The 22499-nt window shown below is 35.7% G+C and overlaps 1 protein-coding gene across 1 annotated transcript; it reads right to left on the reverse strand.

The window, feature by feature from the left end:
* Positions 1–1217: 1217 nt before the first annotated feature.
* Positions 1218–21834, reverse strand: LOC148949724 (interferon-induced very large GTPase 1-like). The gene is given in 3 exon segments (XM_089092767.1): positions 1218–3751; positions 3754–6228; positions 21761–21834. Coding segments are annotated over 2 exon segments (4995 nt in total). The 5' UTR covers positions 6215–6228; positions 21761–21834.
* Between the last annotated feature and the right edge of the window lie 665 nt (positions 21835–22499).

Here is a 22499-nt window from a genome sequence, read left to right on the forward strand (position 1 = left end):
TCCTTGCAGCACCTTGCCACCCCCCTCCCAACCTCTGAGGATGTTCCTGGTGTTGCTTACGATACCCCCTTCACTTCTCCAACTTTGTACCACTAGGAATCAGAATGACACCTTTCATCCCTCAATGCAATCCCCCTTCCCCTTCGATATCTTCTTCTATAATCATCTAAAGGTTCACTGAGCGATCGAAAATTTGTGATATAGGAAACATTGTATACTCAGAATTGCTATTACATTAATAATTTCAGTTTTAATAACAGTGCATGTGCTGGTCTCTCTGGCGCCTTGGGCAAAATCGTGATTCGGGCACCCTATTTCCCTCACAAAAATTTTAAGGCCGAATATTTCCATTTATTAACAAGATTATTTTCAATTTATTAATCAATAATTTATTTTTTAATTTATTTAATTAAAATTACTTTAATTTGAGTATTTTAATCATTATTCTTTATTTATTTTTGTTAATTAATTGATAGTTTAATAATAATTTTCATTTATTAACTGCATCCTCTAAATTATTTCAATCAAAATAAAATTTCTAGATTACAAAATAATTATAACCATTAAATTATTTATTTGAAATAAAGCAGCTCTAAAATTTCTTTGCCAAGGGCAAGTGACCCTTCTCCCCCACCCCTATAACCGCCTCATTAAAAAAAATCTGTACTGTAACATGACGCAGACTTTCAGCAGGCAAAAGATCGAAAGACCTCGCTCAATAATAATTTGCTGTCAAGTCGTGTTATCCTTATCCATTGTTATCCGTTTTATCCATTTTCGATATCCTTAAATAAGTTGAATTATGTCAAAGATTGAAGGATCACATTATTTCTTTTCCAATTTGAGTGGATTCTGGTAGAGGGAGAAGGGCGAAGGACTTGAAGCTTGAAGTGATTTAATAAAAACTACGCATCTTTACTTTCTATGGATTTGGATCTGACTAAATTTAAAATAACTTTAGCCTCCTTTAGAAAAATGGAAATTAATTTTGATCGTAATAACCAGAGTTGCTCTAACACGTTGCTTTTTTCAGTTACAATCTTCCTTTAATAATAACAATAATAAAAAATATTACAAAAGAGAATATAGACACTGGTACTAAAGCTATTTAACTATGAATTAAAAATGATTAGAAATGAAATCGACTATGATAGGAATGAATATAATTTCAGTTAATAGGAAAGATCCAAAAAACTGAGGAAGATCCTTCTAGTTAGCTATTGCTGTGGAAAATCTTTAAAAAAATCAAGTCTTCTTTTAATTTTGCTTGTAACCATATCCAGACTTTCAGCTGGATCTACCAGATCAGAAGGGTTTTTATTATAGTACTTGGCAATCTCTTCGTTATACCTACTGATTAAATACTGTCGATATTCTGAAACAAGCTGAGTTCGATCAGGCTGAAGCCAAGTATTAAACTTCTTTGTAAAATCGGCATACCTCCATTTCTCATCGTTTGCTAGTATGAATAAATTTTTGGGGGGCATTGTATTACATGCATCCTGAGTCAATTTTCGGGTTGTTATGTAATATCCCCCAATTAAGCCACGTGGCTGATGAAAACAATCATGACAACCATCGTGAGAAAACTCAAGAAAGCAAAAGCTTGCACAGAGAGGGCATTGTTCTACGCATGACGTATAAAAGGCTGCGGCAAAAAGACAATTGTCCTGAAGTTGTAGCAAAATAGAATTTATAGTTTTTTCTTGATCCAAGGATGAAATGGAAGCAGCAAATTTATCTGTGATGCCATTGATATGTCTCGGTTCGAATTGTACGGACATTCCGTACATATTCCGATATTCCGAAACAAGTTGAGCGCTATCAGGTTGAAGCCAGGTGTCAAATTTCTTAGAAAAGTCGGCATACCTACATCTCTCATCGCTGTTTAGTCTGAATGTATTATCTGGCGGACTTTTGTTACATGCATTGGAAGACAGTTTTTTAGTTTTTGATTTTCGCCATCCAGTTAAACCTATTGGCTGATGAAAACAATCATGACGGCCATCATGAGAAAGCTCAAGAAAGCCAAAGCTTTTACAGAGAGGGCATTTTTCTACGCATGACGTGCAAAAGACTGCGGCAAAAAGACGATTGTCCTGAAGTTGTAGCAAAATAGAATTTATAATTTTTTCTTTATCCACGGATAAAATGGAAACAGCAAATTTATCTGTGATGCCATTGATATGTCTTGGTTCGAATTGTACGGACATTTGTTCCAATCCTGTCCATCCCAATGCATTCATTTCCTTCCTCAATTCATCAGGAATGTATTTGCTCGTAAAGACTTGAAAAGATTTTAAAAACTGATTAAATTGGAAAGATCCAGACTCTACATTGAGCGAAGTGTTATGATATGTGTTTTTCAAGCAACCTTGAAGTTTAGACCTGAAACTATCCCATTTCAGATGTTCAAGAACTATTTCAATCTCGAAGCGAATCAATCTCTTAGTAGTGAGTTCTTTCAAATTAATAGGTCTTTGTATCAGCCGTAGTATTTCGTCAATACCTTTCGGCTCTATTTCGTCGATTAGATATAAATCCATATGACCTTGCACATATTTTGGTGATTGAGGCCAACGTTTTTTTCTCAAGTTGGTCATTACAGTTTCTACAACTTCACTTTCAAATGCTTTCACAGCGTGTTTTGAAAAGAACTCTTCAAGTATTGACGTTATTAGATCTACTTCCTCAAAGCCCTTTGCAACATTCAGACAATAGCGTTGCATAGCCCCCTTCATTGACTGAAAACGCATGTAAATGGAATTCTCCTGCTCCCACTTGAGTTGAATGTCAAGAAAGATATTGACTAGAAGATCGTATGCCGCCCTATGTATTCGTTTCCTTTCGCATTTGTTCATCTTTTTATCTTGCCTCCTTATAAAGGTTTCGATATCATTTATCGCATTATGCACAACTGCATCAGAGAAGAATTTTCTTCCATTCGCTGCCCTGACAACCATGGGAACAACCATTTTTTCAATCGGGTTTTCATCGGTTTTACCATGTGCCAACCATTCCACAATAGGATCGATTAGATTCTTGGCTTTATTTTTAGATGCTTTCCAGAGTTTCCCCCACAAGGAAGTTTTTTCATTGTCACACAAAAGATCAATTCCAAGGCTTGCAATCGTTGAATTAGTTCTGTAGGCCTTCAAAACAGCATCTTGAACATCCATTGGAGGATTTTCTTCTTTAGCTCTTTTAACTATGTTATCAAAGATTCTATTAAACATTTCGATTAACTCGTCCTCAGTTTTATCTTTCATGCTCTCTTTTCTAAATTCTTCAGCTATTTCATCTCTCATTTCTCTTTCGTATTGTTTCACTTTTGCACCAAAAGTAAATTGATTTCGCAAGAAAATCTCCAGTTTATGACCCCATTGAATTGTTGCTGAAGAAATTGTGTCAAGAGCTTTCCTTGAAAATTCTGTTTTCCACTTTTGGTTTTGTTTTTCTTCAAACATAAGGTTTATATATTCCTCAAATTTTTCACTTTGCGGCTTCATTTTAACCTCGAGTTCTTCAACATTTGCATGAATTTCTCTGAAGTTCATTGGTCTTCCCTCTTGTACAGAATAATCTTCCTTATATTTGTCTTTAAGAAGATTGAACTGCTCCTCGTACTCTTCATAATATGTTTTTCTCAGATTCTGGTACTTATTTTCAAGTTCAGTGTAAGCATGTCTCTCAATAACTGTCTCGAAAGAAAGATCGAAGTCCGAATTATTCAAGCAGTCCCAAACAAACATAAGTATTGTTCAAGGTTTCCAAATTCCCGGGCATTCCATCCCAACTGGTTAACAACCTGTTTGTGAATATGCTCCCGGAAATCAACCATTTGCTGGCTGAAGTTCATATTCGGAACATCAAGCGGTGAGTCTCCTTTAGAATTGCATCCCAAAACCCATATATCTTGCTCGTTAGTTAACAACTGTGGAAATTTAATTGATGTATGCACATCTAAATCCCTAAAAGAATTTGTTTTTGCAAAAGATTCAACGAGAGTAGCCGATAGCTGGGAAAATATGTTTTGAAGCTTATTCTGGTTCTCCCCATCAGCCTTAACTTGGTTGTAAGCTGCGAAAATTTTGCAGCTAAGTATGCCCTCTCTTTCTTCTGCTAACTTAGATCCTTTATAGGCTAATGCAACAATTGGCAGGATATCTTTCAAAGCATTGTCATCTTCCCCTTTAATAACGAGAATAGTTGCATCTGACGGTAAAATAGATAGGGTTGCAATTTTATTATCCCGTTTAACACTACCAGGAAAACCTTTATATTCTGGTGACCGAACGCCTTCTGTATCAAAGATCATAACATAATCATACTCTTGTCTTTCTACTGTTTTCACAAGGGTCATTGTAAGGCCTCTCGTGCACTGACCAATACTGGTTGGGAGTCTAATGCCAAACATAGTATTCAGCAATGTTGACTTCCCACTGCTTTGCACTCCCAAAACAGACAATACGAAAACTCTTTTTTTAGGCAGTAAAGATTCCAGGTTCTTGAAAATAGCAGCAATCCATTCAACATTTAGCATATTTGCGTCTCCGTCATAGAGCTCTAAGGTTTCACCTGCTATTAAGCAGAAAGCCGCCCTTTGTGGTAAATCTTCAAATTCTCTGCTATTTCCTGATGAATAGAACAATGAAATTTCCCTCCATAAGTGACGAAGTGAAAGGACAGCGTTATTCCGATTCTCTTTTGCGACAGTCAGCTCTTTTCTGCTTAATTCTACCTGCTTCACACACTCAGAATCTATTACAGAGAGTTGTAGTCTTTCTGAAAACTCGGTTGTCTTGTTCCGCACTTCTTCAGCTAGTTGGGCAACTGTCTTTGATTCCTTAATATTATCTGCGATTGCATCATTAAGAACTTGAAGATGAAGCACCGTTTCGTCAATATTTTTCTTTCGAAGACCTTCCAAGAAATACGAGATAAGATCAATTTTAGAACATCGACTGAAGCGAAATTCGTGTTCTTCAAATATTTTCCGTTGAATCTCATTACGCTTATTGTCCTCGCCGATACATTTCAGCTCATTCAACTGTTCTTGCAATGCACCTTCTTTTGCAAAACTCTTCTGCAACAGAAGAAATTTTGTCCTGTATTCTTCCAGGCCATTCATCTTAGAAACTCTTAAGTACATTTCCCGTAAAACATTCATCTCCATACTTAAATATCCATCCGAAGAAAAGAGCGAATGCAAAGGTGTTTTATGACATGTTGCTTCACGAAATATGGATAATAATTGACGACTCCACTGAATTTCGACGAAATAATCTAAGGAGCCTTCAATAAGGCAAAAGGGACGAACAATTGAAATATTCTTTATATTTGAGAAGTTTGGGATCCAGACTGTGATAAATTTCGGCATGGATGTTTCACCAGAATATTTACGAATAAAAGGAGATAATTTGCAAAATTGAGAGGAAACTTCATTCCCAACTAGTACGTGGTCAACAAGGTCAGATTCAGAAGTATATTCATCCTCAACAATTAAGTAATCAACAAAATCAGTCAAGGAATGCCAATACTGTTCAAAATTCCCCCGAATATGTATGACAATACAAGCTTCCTTTTTCTTGTTTCCTAGACAAACTAGGCCTTGACCAACCTCTATATTTGATTCATCGACGGTGTTAAAAGAAGTTCTCAAATTAAAAACGTCTTCCATTATTTTTCCTGTATGGCTCTGAAAGTTCTTCACTTGGCTGATTACTGCAATTCGCGGAAGCTTTAGATCTTCCCCAAGGAACACATAATCCTCTATTCTTTGCGTAATCCTAAGCAACTCTATAATTTCTTTGTTACGTATCGAAATAGCATATCTGGATTCAAGCAAAAGCCTTAAAATATTTATATTATCTCGAGGTGAATAACTACTAAGAAGTTGACAAACATTAATCTTTTTTGTATCGTTTGTTTCTTTCACTACAGAAAAGAAATCTTCGTCTTCAGCATCAGCAGAATCACAAAAATCCAAGTCTAGACGATGAAGAAGTCTATATGGAACACTTGATGTTGCCGGGGGACAGTCGAAGGTGAACAGACTGACTAAATTCTCCTCCTTAAATGTTTGCTGAATCCCTATGTCCTCTCCATCACATTTATCCAAATGAAGAAGTTGCCCCGATTTAGTCACAGAGTTCCCATTGATAAGATCTGTACTTGAAATTCCGCTTGTTTCTTTCAAATCTTCTCCATCCATTTTTGTTTGAAGATCTGCAAAAAAAGGGACAATATTTTATTTTGAAATCATAACATGTTTTTTTTTACAATACGATATATTTTAATTTAAGAAACGTAGCAAACATTTTTGTCAAGGTGTTCTCACATTTTTACGTGATCTTTATACAAGAAAAAAACTGCATTCACTAGTCTATATTTTGGGTAAGAATTATGACAATAGAATCATTTTGATGAAGTCAGTGGAAATTATAATTTAATTTTTAGAAATTCGACGTTATGGATTTTTCATTATTTTATATAAAACCTGACTCAGAATTGAACTTTTCTAATAGCGAAAAAAAACATGTCTTGGCTTTTTCATGCCCCAAAAAATTAAGTTTGCATACAGGAACATCCTCAGGGAGAAAGTCTACGGTATTAGACCCCAAAATCCAAAGTTTTTTCCACATTTCTTAGTAGTTTTTATTTAGGTTATAAAAAAGTACTCTTTTCATTATTCTCCCTCGGCCCCCCCACCCAAAAAAAATTTCTGGGTACTTGCCCGATTGCATAATTGTTGAAATGATATTAATAAGACAACTGTTCTTAAAATGTCTCCCAAACAGACGTTTTTTTTTTTTATTTAAATATTTAAAAACAAGTTGCTGAAAAAATAAAAGCTTTGGATTGGAAAAAATAAGAAAGTTGGTATGTATAGAGTTGCTTTTTACACCAAAAATTTAATATACTTTAAACTGGTAAAATTTGAGTTTTTTAAAGTCACTTGTCACATGATTAAAATTTCAGTATAAGCATACTTTGCTTTTTAATCAACGTTTTTTGCAACGCCTACAAGAAAGTTTTGATGTGTGGAGTCAGTTCAGAAAATTCAATTTTTAGAAACTGATTACGAGGTTATTCTTAATATGCGAAACCTTCCTGGAAGCTTAACTTCTCGGGCCCACTACATAAAGTGTCTCCTAAATCAACTACATGCAACGGATTATGTACACGCAATGCAATGGATATGTTTTTCTGCCATGTATTGTCTACATCACAACCCTTAAATGAAGCAATCCTGATCGATTGACAATATTTTCTCGTGTCTTCTCTTTCGTACACCCTCCTTCCCCATCTCACCCAGCTGAATAACCCAGTTTCTTAAATTTTCCATGGTGTACATGTAACTGAACCCTCGTGTGACTGAGCCCCGTACAACTGAAACCTCGTGCAACACATGTAACTGAACCCTCATGTAACTGGGTCCCAGTTTAACAGAGCTATTTAACTCAACCCCCGAACAACTGAACCCTCGTTTAACTCAATCCCATTTAACTGAACCCCTGTGCAACTCAGCCTCATTTAACTGAATCCCCATTCAACAGAACCCCCGTTTAACTCAAACCTTGTGTAATTCAATCCCCATTTAAATTAAGCCCTGTTTGACTCAACTCATCCCAAGGTCTAAGATTAAGTTTTAACTAGCGTTGACTAGAAGCTCAAAATTTGCTTCTCGTTGCGTTTGCAGTTTGTAACTTATATTGCCCATCTGGCTATCCCCAGAACTTTCACGAACTGAAACAAACTTTCAGGAATGGGTCTATTGCCAAAATCATGGCCCGATAAAATATTACTTTGGTTTTATTGCAAACTATGAGGTTTCACGGTAGATGTATCTTTTTCTTTGTTTTTGATTAGATTTATCGGTAACTTTTTATGATGCTCATTTTAACTCTTAATCAACTTTCCATATTGTCATGTGCTTTCAAGTTTTGAGCCTTGTTATAGAATCCCAAGAAAAGTGTATTAAGTAATTTTCAACCCTCCTCCATCAAAGAGGGTGAGTCACGAACTTTAAAGCGAAGTTCGTTGTTTGCATCTGAGCCCAAACCTTCAGGATGCATTACCGAAAGGAAAAAGCACCAAGGGAAATAAGTTTCAACGACTTTCAGACACGGGAGGTAAATGAGTCGGTAACCCCTCCCACTGCCCTTGATAGAACATTGTTGTTTTGTATGGACCATTGTGCGGTTGTGCATTTTACACGTATCAAACAATTGATTTATCTAAAACCAAGTCCTTTTTATTCTGTTAAATATTAATCTTAAAAAGCAATTTCCAAAATAAAGACCAGAATGAGTGTTGAGTTGCAGGAGGATTCACTTAAACGGATTGAGTTGCACGAGCGTTCGGTTAGATAGGGATTGATTTGCGCGACGGTTCAGTTGCACGAGGCTGAGTTGCACGGGGGTTGAATAGCATGACAGCTAAGTTAAATGGGTTTGAGTTCTGTTGCACGACGGTTGAGTTACACGAAGTTAAACTTGCACGAGGGTTCAATTACATGGGTTCAGTTGCAATGGAACCATTTTCCATGTAGTTCGACCGTAGCTGCAAAGTCTTACACGGTTAGGTGGGTGGAGGCTGATTCAAGCTTACATTTTATCCTTGTGTTCTTTTTCCCTCGTGAAGGAGATTACGCAGTACGAAAGCCGTTAACTGTTTTGAGCTAAAAAATGACTATTTTGACTAAACAAGGAGAAATTTTCATGAGAAAACTTGTCTGTGGAAAACATGTCTTCCATCAATGAAAAACATGATACGTTATTTTCCAATACTTAATTACTTTTGCCATTTCTTGGCCAAATTAATCTATAACCGTCCATGAATAAATTAGCAACAGAAACAGGACATCCAAAAATGTAAATCGTGCTCCGTTACAAGAAGTTTTTTTCTAAGAAACTATTTGCAAAATACCCAAAAAAAGAAGATTTATTTTACGTATTTCAGACCCCCCCCCGCAATTAATTATCTATGAGATATTTATAGACTATTAATGAACCGTAATTATATACCATAGATCCAATGGGTCGGTCGAAAACAGGATCAGCCGCTGTGTGGCATGTTTGAAACAGGTTTTTGTGTGGCATAGCCACATAGAAACAAAAATGAATTCGTGTCGAAAAGGGGCATGTTTAAGAGCTGACGTCACAAGACTTGTTTTGTTTCTTAAGCTAATACGAAGGTGATGACATGCCAATTCTAAACCAAAAATGACTCTATGGAAATGCGGCACGTTCAGGCATTACGTAAAAGACTGGTTTCTGTCACAACATTTAAATGTCTCTTGTTTTGGCTTTTGCCAAGGATACAAAGACATATCCATCGTATATATGGGTCTGCTAATTACGAGTTATGGAGTTTGTACTTTGAATAGAAGATGGCATATGAGACGCGAATCTCTTATTTTTAAGTGCTATTTTGAAGTCTAATTTTGGATGTGTCAAACGTTCACAGATCTAGATAAATATTTGCAGGTACTGCAGATTATCCCTTATACAGGTTTTAATGTGTCCTTCGCAGTGAAAATCAGTGACCGGTAGCACTAATTCATGAAAATTTTGGCGGGGGATATTTTCCACTGTTTGTGTTGTTCCAATAAAATACCAAAACAGGTTGTTTCAATAAGAATTCTTGCAAAAGGTATTTTTATTAATCTAGAGGGTTGGTTAAAAAGTAGTTCTTAATTAAAAATTTGAATAAACTTGCCCTGAAAATCTCTAATGCTTAGCAAACTTTCACATGTCAAACACTATTAACTGGGAAATTTGATTCAGGAGGCCCTTTTTAAGACTTAGGAAAAAAGGTTTAACTTTACCGTAAAGAGCAGGGTATTGAGGAGGAGGCACCGCACAAATATATTAATTTCTGTTTTTTTCTTAAGTTTTAGTGCTGCTCCGTGCTTTCAGTTGAAAAATAGTTTTTCTTAAAATTTAATTTCTGATCTTTTTTCGAATAATAACGAGACACACACCTCCCCATTCATGGCAATTTCCCAAAGGAAAACTCCCCCAAGGAGAGTTCCCACGCGCAAGATAGTACCCCCATGAATTTTACCTCGTCAAAGTTCATGCGTCCTGCAAATGCCCCTCCCCCCCCCAAAAAAAAAAATCTTGTTCACTATTCTGGACGAAAAATTCCTCTGAACATAATCTAACTCGAAAAAATACTTGTTTTTAAATTTATTTATGATCGTTTTTTTAATTCATACCAAAAATCACCTCTATGTTGAACATTTTTCAAAGATTCTTCCCCTCCAACAGGAAGTTTCTTGTGTGGAAAATTTTACAGCAGGGAATTATTACTGATGACAGTTCTTCATGGATTACTTCTCATGAGTTAAATGATTAAATTTTGCTTATGAATTCAGGCAAACTTCCCCCCGTGTAAAATTTTTGTTTAAGTCAACCATCCCCCCCCCACGATTTTCGGGCGTCCTCTTTTCCTGTTTTTTTTTCACTCTTCCTTTATAATAAAATTTTATATTTGGTAAATTTTTGGCCCCTTTGTCAATTTGCCCCCCCCCCCCAAAGATTTTGCTCATTGGCGCTTTTGTCACATTGCCCCACCCCTCCCACCAATATTTTGCTATCGATCCGCCCCTGGACTAGAGCTCTCAATTGCTAATCTAATCAGCATCCACCAGAGTATCAGTGATCACAATGTGGAGTTGCAGATAACGAAGGGCAGTCCCCCTTCCATATGTAATAGATCCCTGCTTATTTTGGGATTTAATGATACTCTAATTTCATTTCATGATAACAGCGTAGACCAGAAATATTCCCAGAATGCAGACCAAAAAGTAATCCAGATATATTTTTTAAAGTTTCTTTTGTCCCCTCCTCAAACAATACATATCCCCCCAAAAATAAAAATTCTGGTTATGGCCCTGGTGATTATACATCGTTTTTTACTCCCGCAATGCCCTTGTCTCTCACTTAGAACTAATTCTGTATTTATCTGATGGTTCCATTAGAACTGTGATGTTTTGGAATTAAAATACACCATTTGAGATATCCACCTCCCTCCCTAACTGCAGAAGACTCACAGGATTCTCTTGTAAAAGTTTAAGGGCCTTTTTAAGTTTATAATTTGTCCACTGTTTAAAGAAAAGATTTGTAATTGGAAAAATTTGAAGATATCTTGTGAAAACTGCACATTTCCGAATTTTAACTGTCAGCTGTCAAGTTCTTGCTTTCTTTTTCATAAGAAACAACGGTACTTGTTTAGAATCTAGGTGCACACGCGAGAAGTGGAGTGTCATTAATTCTAATGAAATAAACCAAAAAAATTGGAGGGCTACTTGGCCCCCTCCCACACTCATTTTTTCCCGAAGTCACCCAATTAAAATTCTGAGATTGCCATTTTGTTCAACATAGTCGAAAATCTAATAAATATGTCTTTTAGGATGACTTAATCCCCCACAGTCCCCAGGGGAAGGGCTGCAATTTATGAACTTTGCCCATTGTTTACATATTGTATTGGTTATTATGAAGTTTACAGACATTTTCATGAAGGATTTTTTTCTGGTGGGGGGGGGCAGGAGGAGGGGTTACTCTGCAAAATCTTTCCGTGGAGGATGTTTCCTTGAGGTAAGGGACATTTCTGTGAAGGGGGCGCCAGATTTTCCAGCATTATTTAAAAACGATCAGAAATTAAATTATAAAAAAACAAGTTTTTTCAACTGAAAGTAAGAAGCAACATAAAAACTTAAAACGAACAGAAATTATTACGTATATGAGTGGGATCATCCCCAAGTCAATACCTCGCTCTTTACGCAACAGTTTTTTTTAGTGCTTTCAAAAGAGCTATCTATTCTAATTACACAGCATTTGTTATTCATCGATTTGTGATTTAAACAAAATTTTAACTAACTTTATCGCAAAGAGCGTGGTATTGACTAAGGGGAGAATCCCCTTATATAGGTAATAACATATACGTAATAAAAAAAAACAATAAAAAAAACAAGCGATACGGCTCAATAGTAATGAAAACTTTTAGAAACTTTTTTTAATGCTAATTCTAAATATATAAATTTTATTAAGTTTAGTATTACTCATAAAAGGCTACGAGCCTGAGAAAATTTGCCTGATTTTTGAAAGAGAGGGGAAACATCCCCTACAAGTGAAATAATTTTAATGAAAAGTACACCGTCAGATTCAGAGTATCAGAAAGCCCTATTACATATGTTTCAAGCTCATATCTGCAAAAATCTGCAACTTTGTATTTTTTGCCAGAAGAAAGATCACGGAGGCGTGTTTATTTTTTTTTTAAGGGGTAATCGTACCGACCCATTGGCCCTAGAACATCAAGAGACAGCTCATTCGAACGGAAATTAAAATTTAAAGTGCCCTTTTCAGTGACTAAAAATGCTGGAGGGCAACTTGGCCCCCTCCCACGCCCTTTTTTTCCCAATTTCGTCTGATCAAAATTTTGAGATAGCCATTCTGTCCAGCATAGTTGAATAACCCAAAAAATATATAAAACAGTTCGTGGTAACGAACAGTAAGTAAGAAGCGACCCGGCTCAATGGTAACCGAAACTCTAAAAAACTGATTTTTGATACCAATAGATACATCAAAAGAATCAAATTTTAATTCTTTTTTTAAAGTTTCTCTTGTCCCCTCCTCAAACAAAACATATCCCCCAAAAAATGAAAATTTTGGTTATGGCCCTGGTGATTATACATCGTTTTTTCCCGCAATGCCCTTGTCTCTCACTTAGAACTAATTCTGTATTTATTTGATGGTTCAATTAGAACTGTGATGTTTTGGTATTAAAATACACCATTTGAGATATCCCCCTCCCTCCCAAACTGCAGAATACTCACAGGATTCTATTGTAGAAGTTGAAGGGCCTTTTTAAGTTAATAATTTGTCCACTGCTTACAGATAGGATTTGCTATTGGAAAACATTGAAGATATTTTGTGCAACCTGCAAATCCCAAATTTTAACTGTCAGCTGTCAAGTTCGTGCTTTCTTTTTCATAAGAAACAACGGTACTTGTTTAGAATCTAGGTACACACGCGAGAAGTGGAGTGTCATTAATTCTAATGAAATAAAACAAAAAAATTGGAGGGCAACTTGGCCCCCTCCCACGCTCATTTTTTTTCCGAAGTCACTCAATTAAAATTCTGAGATAGCCATTTTGTTCAACATAGTCGAAAATCGGGCACAGCCCCTTTCATATACGGAATAATTTCTATTTGTTTTAAGTTTTAATGTCGCTCCTTACTTTCAGTTTAAAAAACTTGTTTTTTTTATTTAATTTCTGATCGTTTTTTAGTTAATGCAGCTTTTATTTTGGCTTGCCGGCATTGAATAAGTAAGCAAAATTTGCATAAAAAAATTACTTTTCTTTTGCTAAATGGCTCTCTAAATTTGGTTCTGACGTAATTTACAAATTAATTTACGTAACGAACTTCTATATTCGTATATTTTTCTTCTGGCAAAAAATACACAGTTGCAGATTTTTGCAGATATGAGCTTGAAACCTATGTTATAGGGTTTTCTGATACGCTGAATCTGACGGTGTGGTTTTCATTAAATTTTTTTCACTTTTAGGGGATGTTTCCCCCCTCTTTAAAAAATCAGGTAAATTTTCTCAGGCTCGTAGCCTTTGATGAGTAATACTAAACTTAATAAAATTCATATATTTAGAATCAAAATTATAAGCCCATTATTTTTATACATTTATTGACATAAAATTTACGTTTTTAAATTTTGAGCTTACTTTTGAGCCGTTTAGCTTGTTTTTTTTTATTGTTTTTTTTTTTTATTACGTATATGATGGGGTTCTCCCCTTAGTCAATACCACGCTCTTTACGTTAAAATTTAAAAATTTTTTAATTCACAAACCCCTGAATCACACAGGCCGTTTAATTAGAATAGATAGCCCCTCCTCCAGCCCCCCCCACCAGAAAAAAATTCTTCCTGAAAATGTCTGTATACTTCCCAATAACCAATACAATATGTAAGCAATGGGCAAAGTTCATAACTTGTAGCCCGTCCCCTGGGAACTGTGGGGGATTAAGTCATCGTAAAAGACATATTTATTAGATTTTCGACTATGCTGGACAAAATGGCTATCTCACAATTTTAATTGGGTGACTTTGAGAAAAAAATGAGCGTGGGAGGGGGCCTAGCTGCCCTCCCATTTTTTTTGGTCACTTAAAAAGGGGACTAGAACTTTTAATTTCCATTCCAATGAGCCCTCTTGCGATATTCTAGGACCACTGGGTCAATACGATTACCCCTGGGGAAAAAAAACAAATAAACATGCACCCGTGATCTTTCTTCTGGCAAAAAATGCAAAATTCCACATTTTTGTAGATAGGAGCTTGAAACCTCTACAGTAGGGTTTTCTGATACGCCAAATATGATGGTGTGAATTTCAATAAAGTTTAATTACATTTAGGGGGTCTTTCGCCCTTTTTTCGAAAACCAGCCAAATTTTCTCAGGCGCGTAACTTTTGATGAGTAATATTAAACTTGATAAAATTTATATATTTGAAATCAGAATTAAAATCTGATTGTTTTGATGTATCTATTTGTACCAAATTCCGTTTTTTAGAGTTTCGGTTACCATTGAGCCAGGTCGCTCCTTACTTACAGTTCGTTGCCACGAACTGTTTGAAAAGCAAGTTATTTAAAAATACTTCAAATTCAACAGCCCTTGTGTTCTATGACTCATTCCTAAAGGAACGAGTCATAGAACGATAACAAAAACTGACTTGCTTAAAGAGCAAGGGTTGAGAAAGGAGCCGCTCCACTCATATTTAAAATGGCTCTTGTTTCTCTTAAGCTTAAAACTTGGTTTTATAAATGAAATTTCTGATTGTTTTTCAAATTTTGACAAGAAATCCTTTCCTGCTTTCTGTGTAAAATTTGGCTCAGAAATTTCCCTGAATCTTACCATGAAAAACTAGTCCCCCGGAAGGGCTTTATACTACTCAAGGACCCCCTTCCCACCAAAAAATACCACTTCCCATTATAATTTTTTTCCTATTCTGCAATGAGAAATACTATATGTGAACGGTGGGCAAACTGCGTAAATTGTAGTTCCTTCTTCTGGGACTATAAGGGATCATTTCCTCCCCAAAGATAAATTATTGGACCTTTCTACTGTTTAAATCAAATTAATAATGCCAAATTTTGATATGTCATTATATGGGTAAAAAGAGGCGTGGAACAATTGCTAGCTACCCTCCAATGTTTGGTTATTCTCAAAGGTCAGTAATATTTGTGATTCACGATCAAATAAGCCCTCTTCTAATCTTCTAGGTTTGGTTTGCTACAATTGGGCATGGGGAATGAAACATATAAAACCGTATCTCTTCAAGGAAAAAGTACAAAATTCAAGATTTTAGATAGAAAATAGGAGTTAAAACTTCTACACTTAGGCTCTATAATCAGAAAATAATAAAATGAAAAATAAAATCAAAACAGGTGAGAAAACAAGGATTTTGTCAGCCAGTGGCAAACCATGATGACGAAGAAACAAGAAAATATTTCTACAAGGACCTCCCTGAAGCTGTCCTCAGTGCTAAACAAAAAAGAAGGAAGAAAAAAAACACCGAAAATTTAACCTTTCGAAGTTTACCCGACAATGACAAAACAGACACTCAAAGTGTCTATGGATTTGACAGTGGAAGAAGACACAACCATGTATTTTATAAAATAATCTCTTATTTAAAATAAAGTATTTATCGATTCAACGTTTCTTGTAATTTTTTTTCTATATGAATGATTACTAGATAGGAATGACACTAAAGGCTAAGTAGAAACAGAGTTGAAGGTATAGAGTGAAAGGATATAAGGATAAAACAATAGCTCCAGAGGGAGCTATTTAGAGGGTTAGAATCACCCTTTTCCAGTGAACATGGCGATTTAAATCCGTTTTAACAAGAGTCCCACTTGATATGAAACCAGTGATAAACAAAATTTCTTATTTGAACGAAAACCATCAAAAAATTTTAACTAAATGTTTTATACAATATCCTTCCAAAAAATATAATTTATACATAAAGGAAACAAATATATTTACAAATAAAATGTCTACTTTTATTTTTGTACATTCTACACCTTAGAAGTAGGTATTTATAAATCCTAAGTTGAAAAGACATCCATTTTTTAAAAAGGGGTTTATCTCTCACTGCCATCTTTATTTCAAAGTACTTACTCTACCACTGAATTCCAGCAACCACTTAATTATTCAATGCAAATGAACTTTTGCCATTGGTTTCATATTAGCTTATAGAACAAAAACCAGTTTTTTGACATGATGCCTATACGTGCCACATTTTGATAGAGTCGTTTTTGGTTTAGAATTGGCATGTCATCACCTTCGTATTAGCTTAAGAAACAAAACAAGTCTTGTGACGTCAGCTCTTAAACAAGCCCCTTTTCGACAAGAATTCATTTTTGTTTCTATGCGGCCATGCCACACAAAAACCTGTTTCAAACATGCCACAAAGCGGCTGATCCTGTTTTCGACCGACCCAGATCCAATGAAACCAACGGGAATATTGTATTGAACAGTTGGGTACCAGCTGTGGTGGCTAGAGACTAGTTTATTTTTACGGAATATCGATTAAAAGAAGCTTCAAAATGTTTTTCAAAGCGAAGTAAATAAATATATTAAACTAAAAACGAGTAGAAATATAGTTATATCATTATTAAAACTTCAAACGAACAGACGTTAAAATAAAGAATTTATAACATTTCATTTTTCTCTACCATGCTGCTGCAACTACAAATGTTTAAATAAGCTTTTGTTTTTATTTTGTTGGGTTCAGCCGAACGGGATTCAGTTTCACAGGGGTTGAGTTGTAATAGTCTTGTCCAAATTTCCCGGCCGACATTGCCACTGCTGACGAGAATGGGTCTGGGTGGTTTTCAGAGTGGACGGAGAAGTTTCTATACAACGCCATGAATCAGTGAAAGACATTGTTTTCCCAAATATAATAAGCCCTTTCCCCTTCAATTTTGTAGCTTCTATAATTGTTCCTTAATGGATTGAGAGATGTACTGGATACCATCAAACAAAAACCAATGGTAGACCTTCTACCACAAAACGGAACCTTCTGGTACATCATTTTCTGTCGAAATGGTATGGGGCAAATGGTTTTAAAATTACAAAAAACCACGAAACGCTCCGATTAGATAAAAAAAATAGTATATGAAAACAATTATACACCTTTATTAAAAAAAAAGTCAGAAACTGAATCCAAAGTCGAAAAAGACAAATTTAAACTGATTTTTTATTCACTTTTGAGAAAATGTGCGAATCTGCTGACATCGCAACAGGTATGATGTTGCAACAGATTCAGACGAATATACACAAATCATTGTTAATCCAAATTTCAGGTCGTTTAATCATAGGGTCAGACATGGTGTTTTAGCACCAGAATAGAAAAAAAAGGCTCAGCGTCGGCTGACCATCGCAAACACAAAGGATCAATAAGCAAATTGTCCCAGGAGACTAGCCTGACCAGAGGACATGATTGAGTACTATTGAGAATCGGTGGTTTGACTTTGAAATTTCTTGCTCCATTTAATAGAAAAAACACAAACCACGGTTTCTGATAATGTAAATTTTTATCAAAACTGAATATCTGTAGCTTTAGCACAAAACGGGAGAAGTTAGATGGTTTTTCTAAGATTTCTAGGAAATCAGCAGTCGGCTTTTAGCTTTCTTACGTTAATTCGGATCTTTTGACCAAGCTCTACAGGTTATGGAAAGACTACCCAATTAACTCTAAATAGTTCGGCCATAGGAACTAAAAATTGTTTACAATTGACGGGATATAGAGATTCCTTAAGGAACCACATCCCCTTAAACAAAAATTAAGTAGTGGGTAGTTAAATCAAAAGAATAGCTTAAAAGATCATGTTCGACTTTCTGTATAACATAGCTACAACACAGTGTCCAAGGGTGGGAAAAGTGGGCTATGGAGACACTGACTCTGCTTTTAAGGGTGAAAAACGACAGTTTAAAGGAGGCTTTAGCCAATGGCGATATCATCAGTTTACGGAAGTATTAAGCAAGCTGGGATGTGGAACTGCGCCCTGAGCCAGAGAAGCGCCGATCTCTAAATCGGAAACTGGAACCATGGTATGGACTGGTATGGTATTTAGTGCCCACCAAAGACTGAAGTGGAAGTAAATATAAGATACGTAAATTTCTTTATTAGTATAGGATTTTATAGAATAGTATAGAATTTTGTATAGAATTAGTATAGAATTTTGCCACATTTCTTAGTAGTTTTTATTCAGGTTATAAAAAAGTACTCTTTTCATTATTCACCCTCGGCCCCCCCACCAAAAAAAAATTTCTGGGTACTTGCCCGATTGCATAATTGTTGAAATGATATTAATAAGACAACTGTTCTTAAAATGTCTCCCAAACAGACGTTTTTTTTTTTTATTTAAATATTTAAAAACAAGTTGCTGAAAAAATAAAAGCTTTGGATTGGAAAAAATAAGAAAGTTGGTATGTATAGAGTTGCTTTTTAAACCAAAAATTTAATATAATTTAAAATGGTAAAATTTGAGTTTTTTAAAGTCACTTGTCACATGATTAAAATTTCAGTATAAGCATACTTTGCTTTTTAATCAACGTTTTTTGCAACGCCTACAAGAAAGTTTTGATGTGTGGAGTCAGTTCAGAAAATTCTATTTTTAGAAACTGATTACGAGGTTATTCTTAATATGCGAAACCTTCCTGGAAGCTTAACTTCTCGGGCCCACTAAATTAAGTTTCTCCTAAATCAACTACATGCAACGGATTAAACAATAACAATGTTAAAAACACACTGCTATAACAAACAATCTTGCAATTACTGGTCTCAGAATCTCTGTGATCAGACACGTGCAAGTAATAGCAACGTGCAACGTGCAAGAATCTCTGTACTCAAAACACGTGCAGTAATATACAACACATAAGAAGTCATGAGTCTGTTTTCTCTCTTAATGATCATTAATACACTATAAAACCAGACGTTTTTTCCCTTTTTTAGTTGCTTTTTTTGGTGACGGAAATTGTTAATATTGCATTATACAGTGATATGTTTTTCTGCCATGTATTGTCTACATCACAAACCTTAAATGAAGCAATCCTGATCGATTGAATATATTTACTCATGTCTTCTCTTTCGTACACCCTCCCTCCCCATCTCACCCAGCTGAATAATCCAGTTTCTTAAATTTCCATGATGTACATGTAACTGAACCCTCGTGTGACTGAGCCCCGTACAACTAAAACCTCGTGCAACACATGTAACTGAACCCTCATGTTTTATCTCATTTTTTTAACTTGTTTTAACTATTTAACTCAACCCCCGAACAACTGAACCCTCGTTTAACTCAATCCCATTTAACTGAACCCCTGTGCAACTCAACCTCATTTAACTGAATCCCCATTCAACAGAACCCCCGTTTAACTCAAACCTTGTGTAATTCAATCCCCATTTAAATTAAGCCCTGTTTGACTCAACTCATCCCAAGGTCTAAGATTAAGTTTTAACTAGCGTTGACTAGAAGCTCAAAATTTGCTTCTCGTTGCGTTTGCAGTTTGTAACTTATATTGCCCATCTGGCTATCCCCAGAACTTTCACGAACTGAAACAAACTTTCAGGAATGGGTCTATTGCCAAAATCATGGCCCGATAAAATATTACTTTGGTTTTATTGCAAACTATGAGGTTTCACGGTAGATGTATCTTTTTCTTTGTTTTTGATTAGATTTATCGGTAACTTTTTATGATGTTCATTTTAACCCTTAATCAACTTTCCATATTTTCATGTGCTTTCAAGTTTTGAGCCTTGTTATAGAATCCCAAGAAAAGTGTATTAAGTAATTTTCAACCCTCCTCCATCAAAGAGGGTGAGTCACGAACTTTAAAGTGAAGTTCGTGGTTTGCATCTGAGCCCAAACCTTCAGGATGCATTACCGAAAGGAAAAAGCACAAAGGGAAATAAGTTTCAACGACTTTTAGACACGGGAGGTAAAGGAGTCGTAACCCCTCCCACTGCCCTTGATAGAACATTGTTGTTTTGTATGGACCATTGTGCGGTTGTGCATTTTACACGTATCAAACCATTGATTTATCTAAAACCAAGTCTTTTTTATTCTGTTAAATATTAATCTTAAAAAGCTATTTCCAAAATAAAGACCAGAATGAGTGTTGAGTTGCAGGAGGATTCACTTAAACGGATTGAGTTGCACGAGCGTTCGGTTAGATAGGGATTGATTTGCGCGACGGTTCAGTTGCACGAGGCTGAGTTGCACGGGGGTTGAATAGCGTGACAGCTAAGTTAAATGGGTTTGAGTTCTGTTGCACAACGGTTGAGTTACACGGAGTTAAACTTGCACGAGGGTTCAATTACATGGGTTCAATTGCAATGGAACCATTTTCCATGTATTTCGACCGTAACTGCAAAGTCTTAGACGGTTAGGTGGGTGGAGGCTGATTCAAGCTTACATTTTATCCTTGTGTTCTTTTTTCCTCGTGAAGGACATTACGCAGTACGAGACGTACGAGTTTTGGGCTAAAAAATGACTATTTTGGCTAAACAAGGAGAAATTTTCATGAGCAAACTTGTCTGTGGCAAACATTTCTTCCAGCAATGAAAAAAATGATACGTTATTTTCCAATACTTAATGACTTTTGCCATTTCTTGGCCAAATTAATCTATAACCGTCCATGAATAAATTAGCAACAGAAACAGGACATCCAAAAATGTAAATTGTGCTCCGTTACAAGTAGTTTTTTTTAAGAAGCCATTTGCAAAATACCCAAAAAAAAAAGAAGATTTATTTTACGTATTTCAGACCCCCCCTCAATAAATTATCTATGAGATGTTTATAGACTATTAATGAACCGTAATTATATACCATAAATCCAATGAAACCAACGGTAATATTGTATTGAACAGTTGGGTACCAGCTGTGGTGGGTAGAGACTAGTTTATTTTTACGGAATATCGATTAAAAGAAGCTTCAAAAAGTTTTTCAAAGCGAAGTAAATAAATATATTAAACTAAAAACGAGTAGAAATATAGTTATATCATTATTAAAACTTCAAACGAACAGACGTTAAAATGAGGAATTTATAACATTTCATTTTTCTCTACCGTGCTGCTGCAACTACAAATGTTTAAATGAGCTTTTTTTATTTTGTTGGGTTCACCTGAACGGGATTCAGTTTCACAGGGGTTGAGTTGTTCAAATCTTGTCCAAATTTCCCGGCCGACATTGCCACTGCTGACAAGAATGGGTCTGGGTGGTTTCCAGAGTGGACGGAGAAGTTTCTATACAACGCCATGAATCAGTGAAAGACATTGTTTTCCAAAATATAATAAGCCCTTTCCATGGGCGTAGGGAAGGTGGGGGGGGCATCTGCCCCCCCCCAAGAACTTCAAATTTACAATAGAATTTAGCAAGAACTTTCTGTATGTTGGAATTTTTTGTTGGATGTTACCTGGTAGATGGTTAAAAAAGCTGGAAATAAACAGAAATTTTCAAATATGATTTACGATTTCAACATTTACGTTTCGATCTTCAATATTTATTTTCGGTGCGCTATGTATATAAGAGACTGGCCCATCATCGGCTGATTTTGACTTGTTTAATTCTCCATGAATTGATTCAAGCGATAAGAAGTTGCTGATCATGTTAAAGCAAAAGTAACTCATTCAATACCATCCTTGAAAAAGACAATTAGAAATACTCCGCCATTTTTTACCTGGATGCCTCTCTATCCAAGTGGTCAAGAGGGCCAAACCTGGGCCATCCTGGCACTGGTTCGGTCTTCTCTGCCTTAAGTTTGGCCACCTGACAAAAGAAAAAGAAAAGTAACCAGGGGAACCTTAAAGCTTGTTTTTCAGCTATAAAATTAAGAAAGAATATGGTCAGCATAAAAAAATACAAAATAAATTCCATTAAGGTTTAAAAAAAATAAAGACTATTAATTTCAAATTATACATTGACTGATCAACACCAAAAGTAAGCCGCTCCACTAATCTTGGTGTTCTAACTTTCAGTGGTGGAAGTTTTATTTCAAATTCTGTCTTTAAGACACTATTCATCTTGTCAGTTAGCGCAGTCTCTTGCTCCAGTCTTCTTCCAAAAGTGGACCTTAAGTTCTTCAATTGCTACTTTTGATAATGATAACATTGTGAACAGAATTCCCTTTCTTGCTCTTCAGCTCAATCAGAATGTAATCACCAGCCTTGACTTTCTCAGTGTCAAATTAGAAGTTGCTGGTAGGGGGCTTGTCTTCAATGTCTATGCTGGGGTCTGAAGAGTTGTTGTATACAGGATCATCTACGTCAGAATCGTCACTCTAACTGTACCTCTTGTTGCCAGAGACACGCCTTTTGCTTTTTAGCCTTTTCACTTCTCTGACTTTCTTCCGTTCCAGGACTAGGGACTTTTTGGCAGATAGAGCTTTTATCCTAGCAGTAATGCGTTCTTTCACAGGG

This window comes from Artemia sp. Qi Xiang Cuo, chromosome 8 (genome assembly GCF_049724085.1).
Source record: "Artemia sp. Qi Xiang Cuo chromosome 8, ASM4972408v1, whole genome shotgun sequence".
In the NCBI taxonomy this organism is placed as follows: Eukaryota; Metazoa; Arthropoda; class Branchiopoda; order Anostraca; family Artemiidae; genus Artemia; species Artemia sp. Qi Xiang Cuo.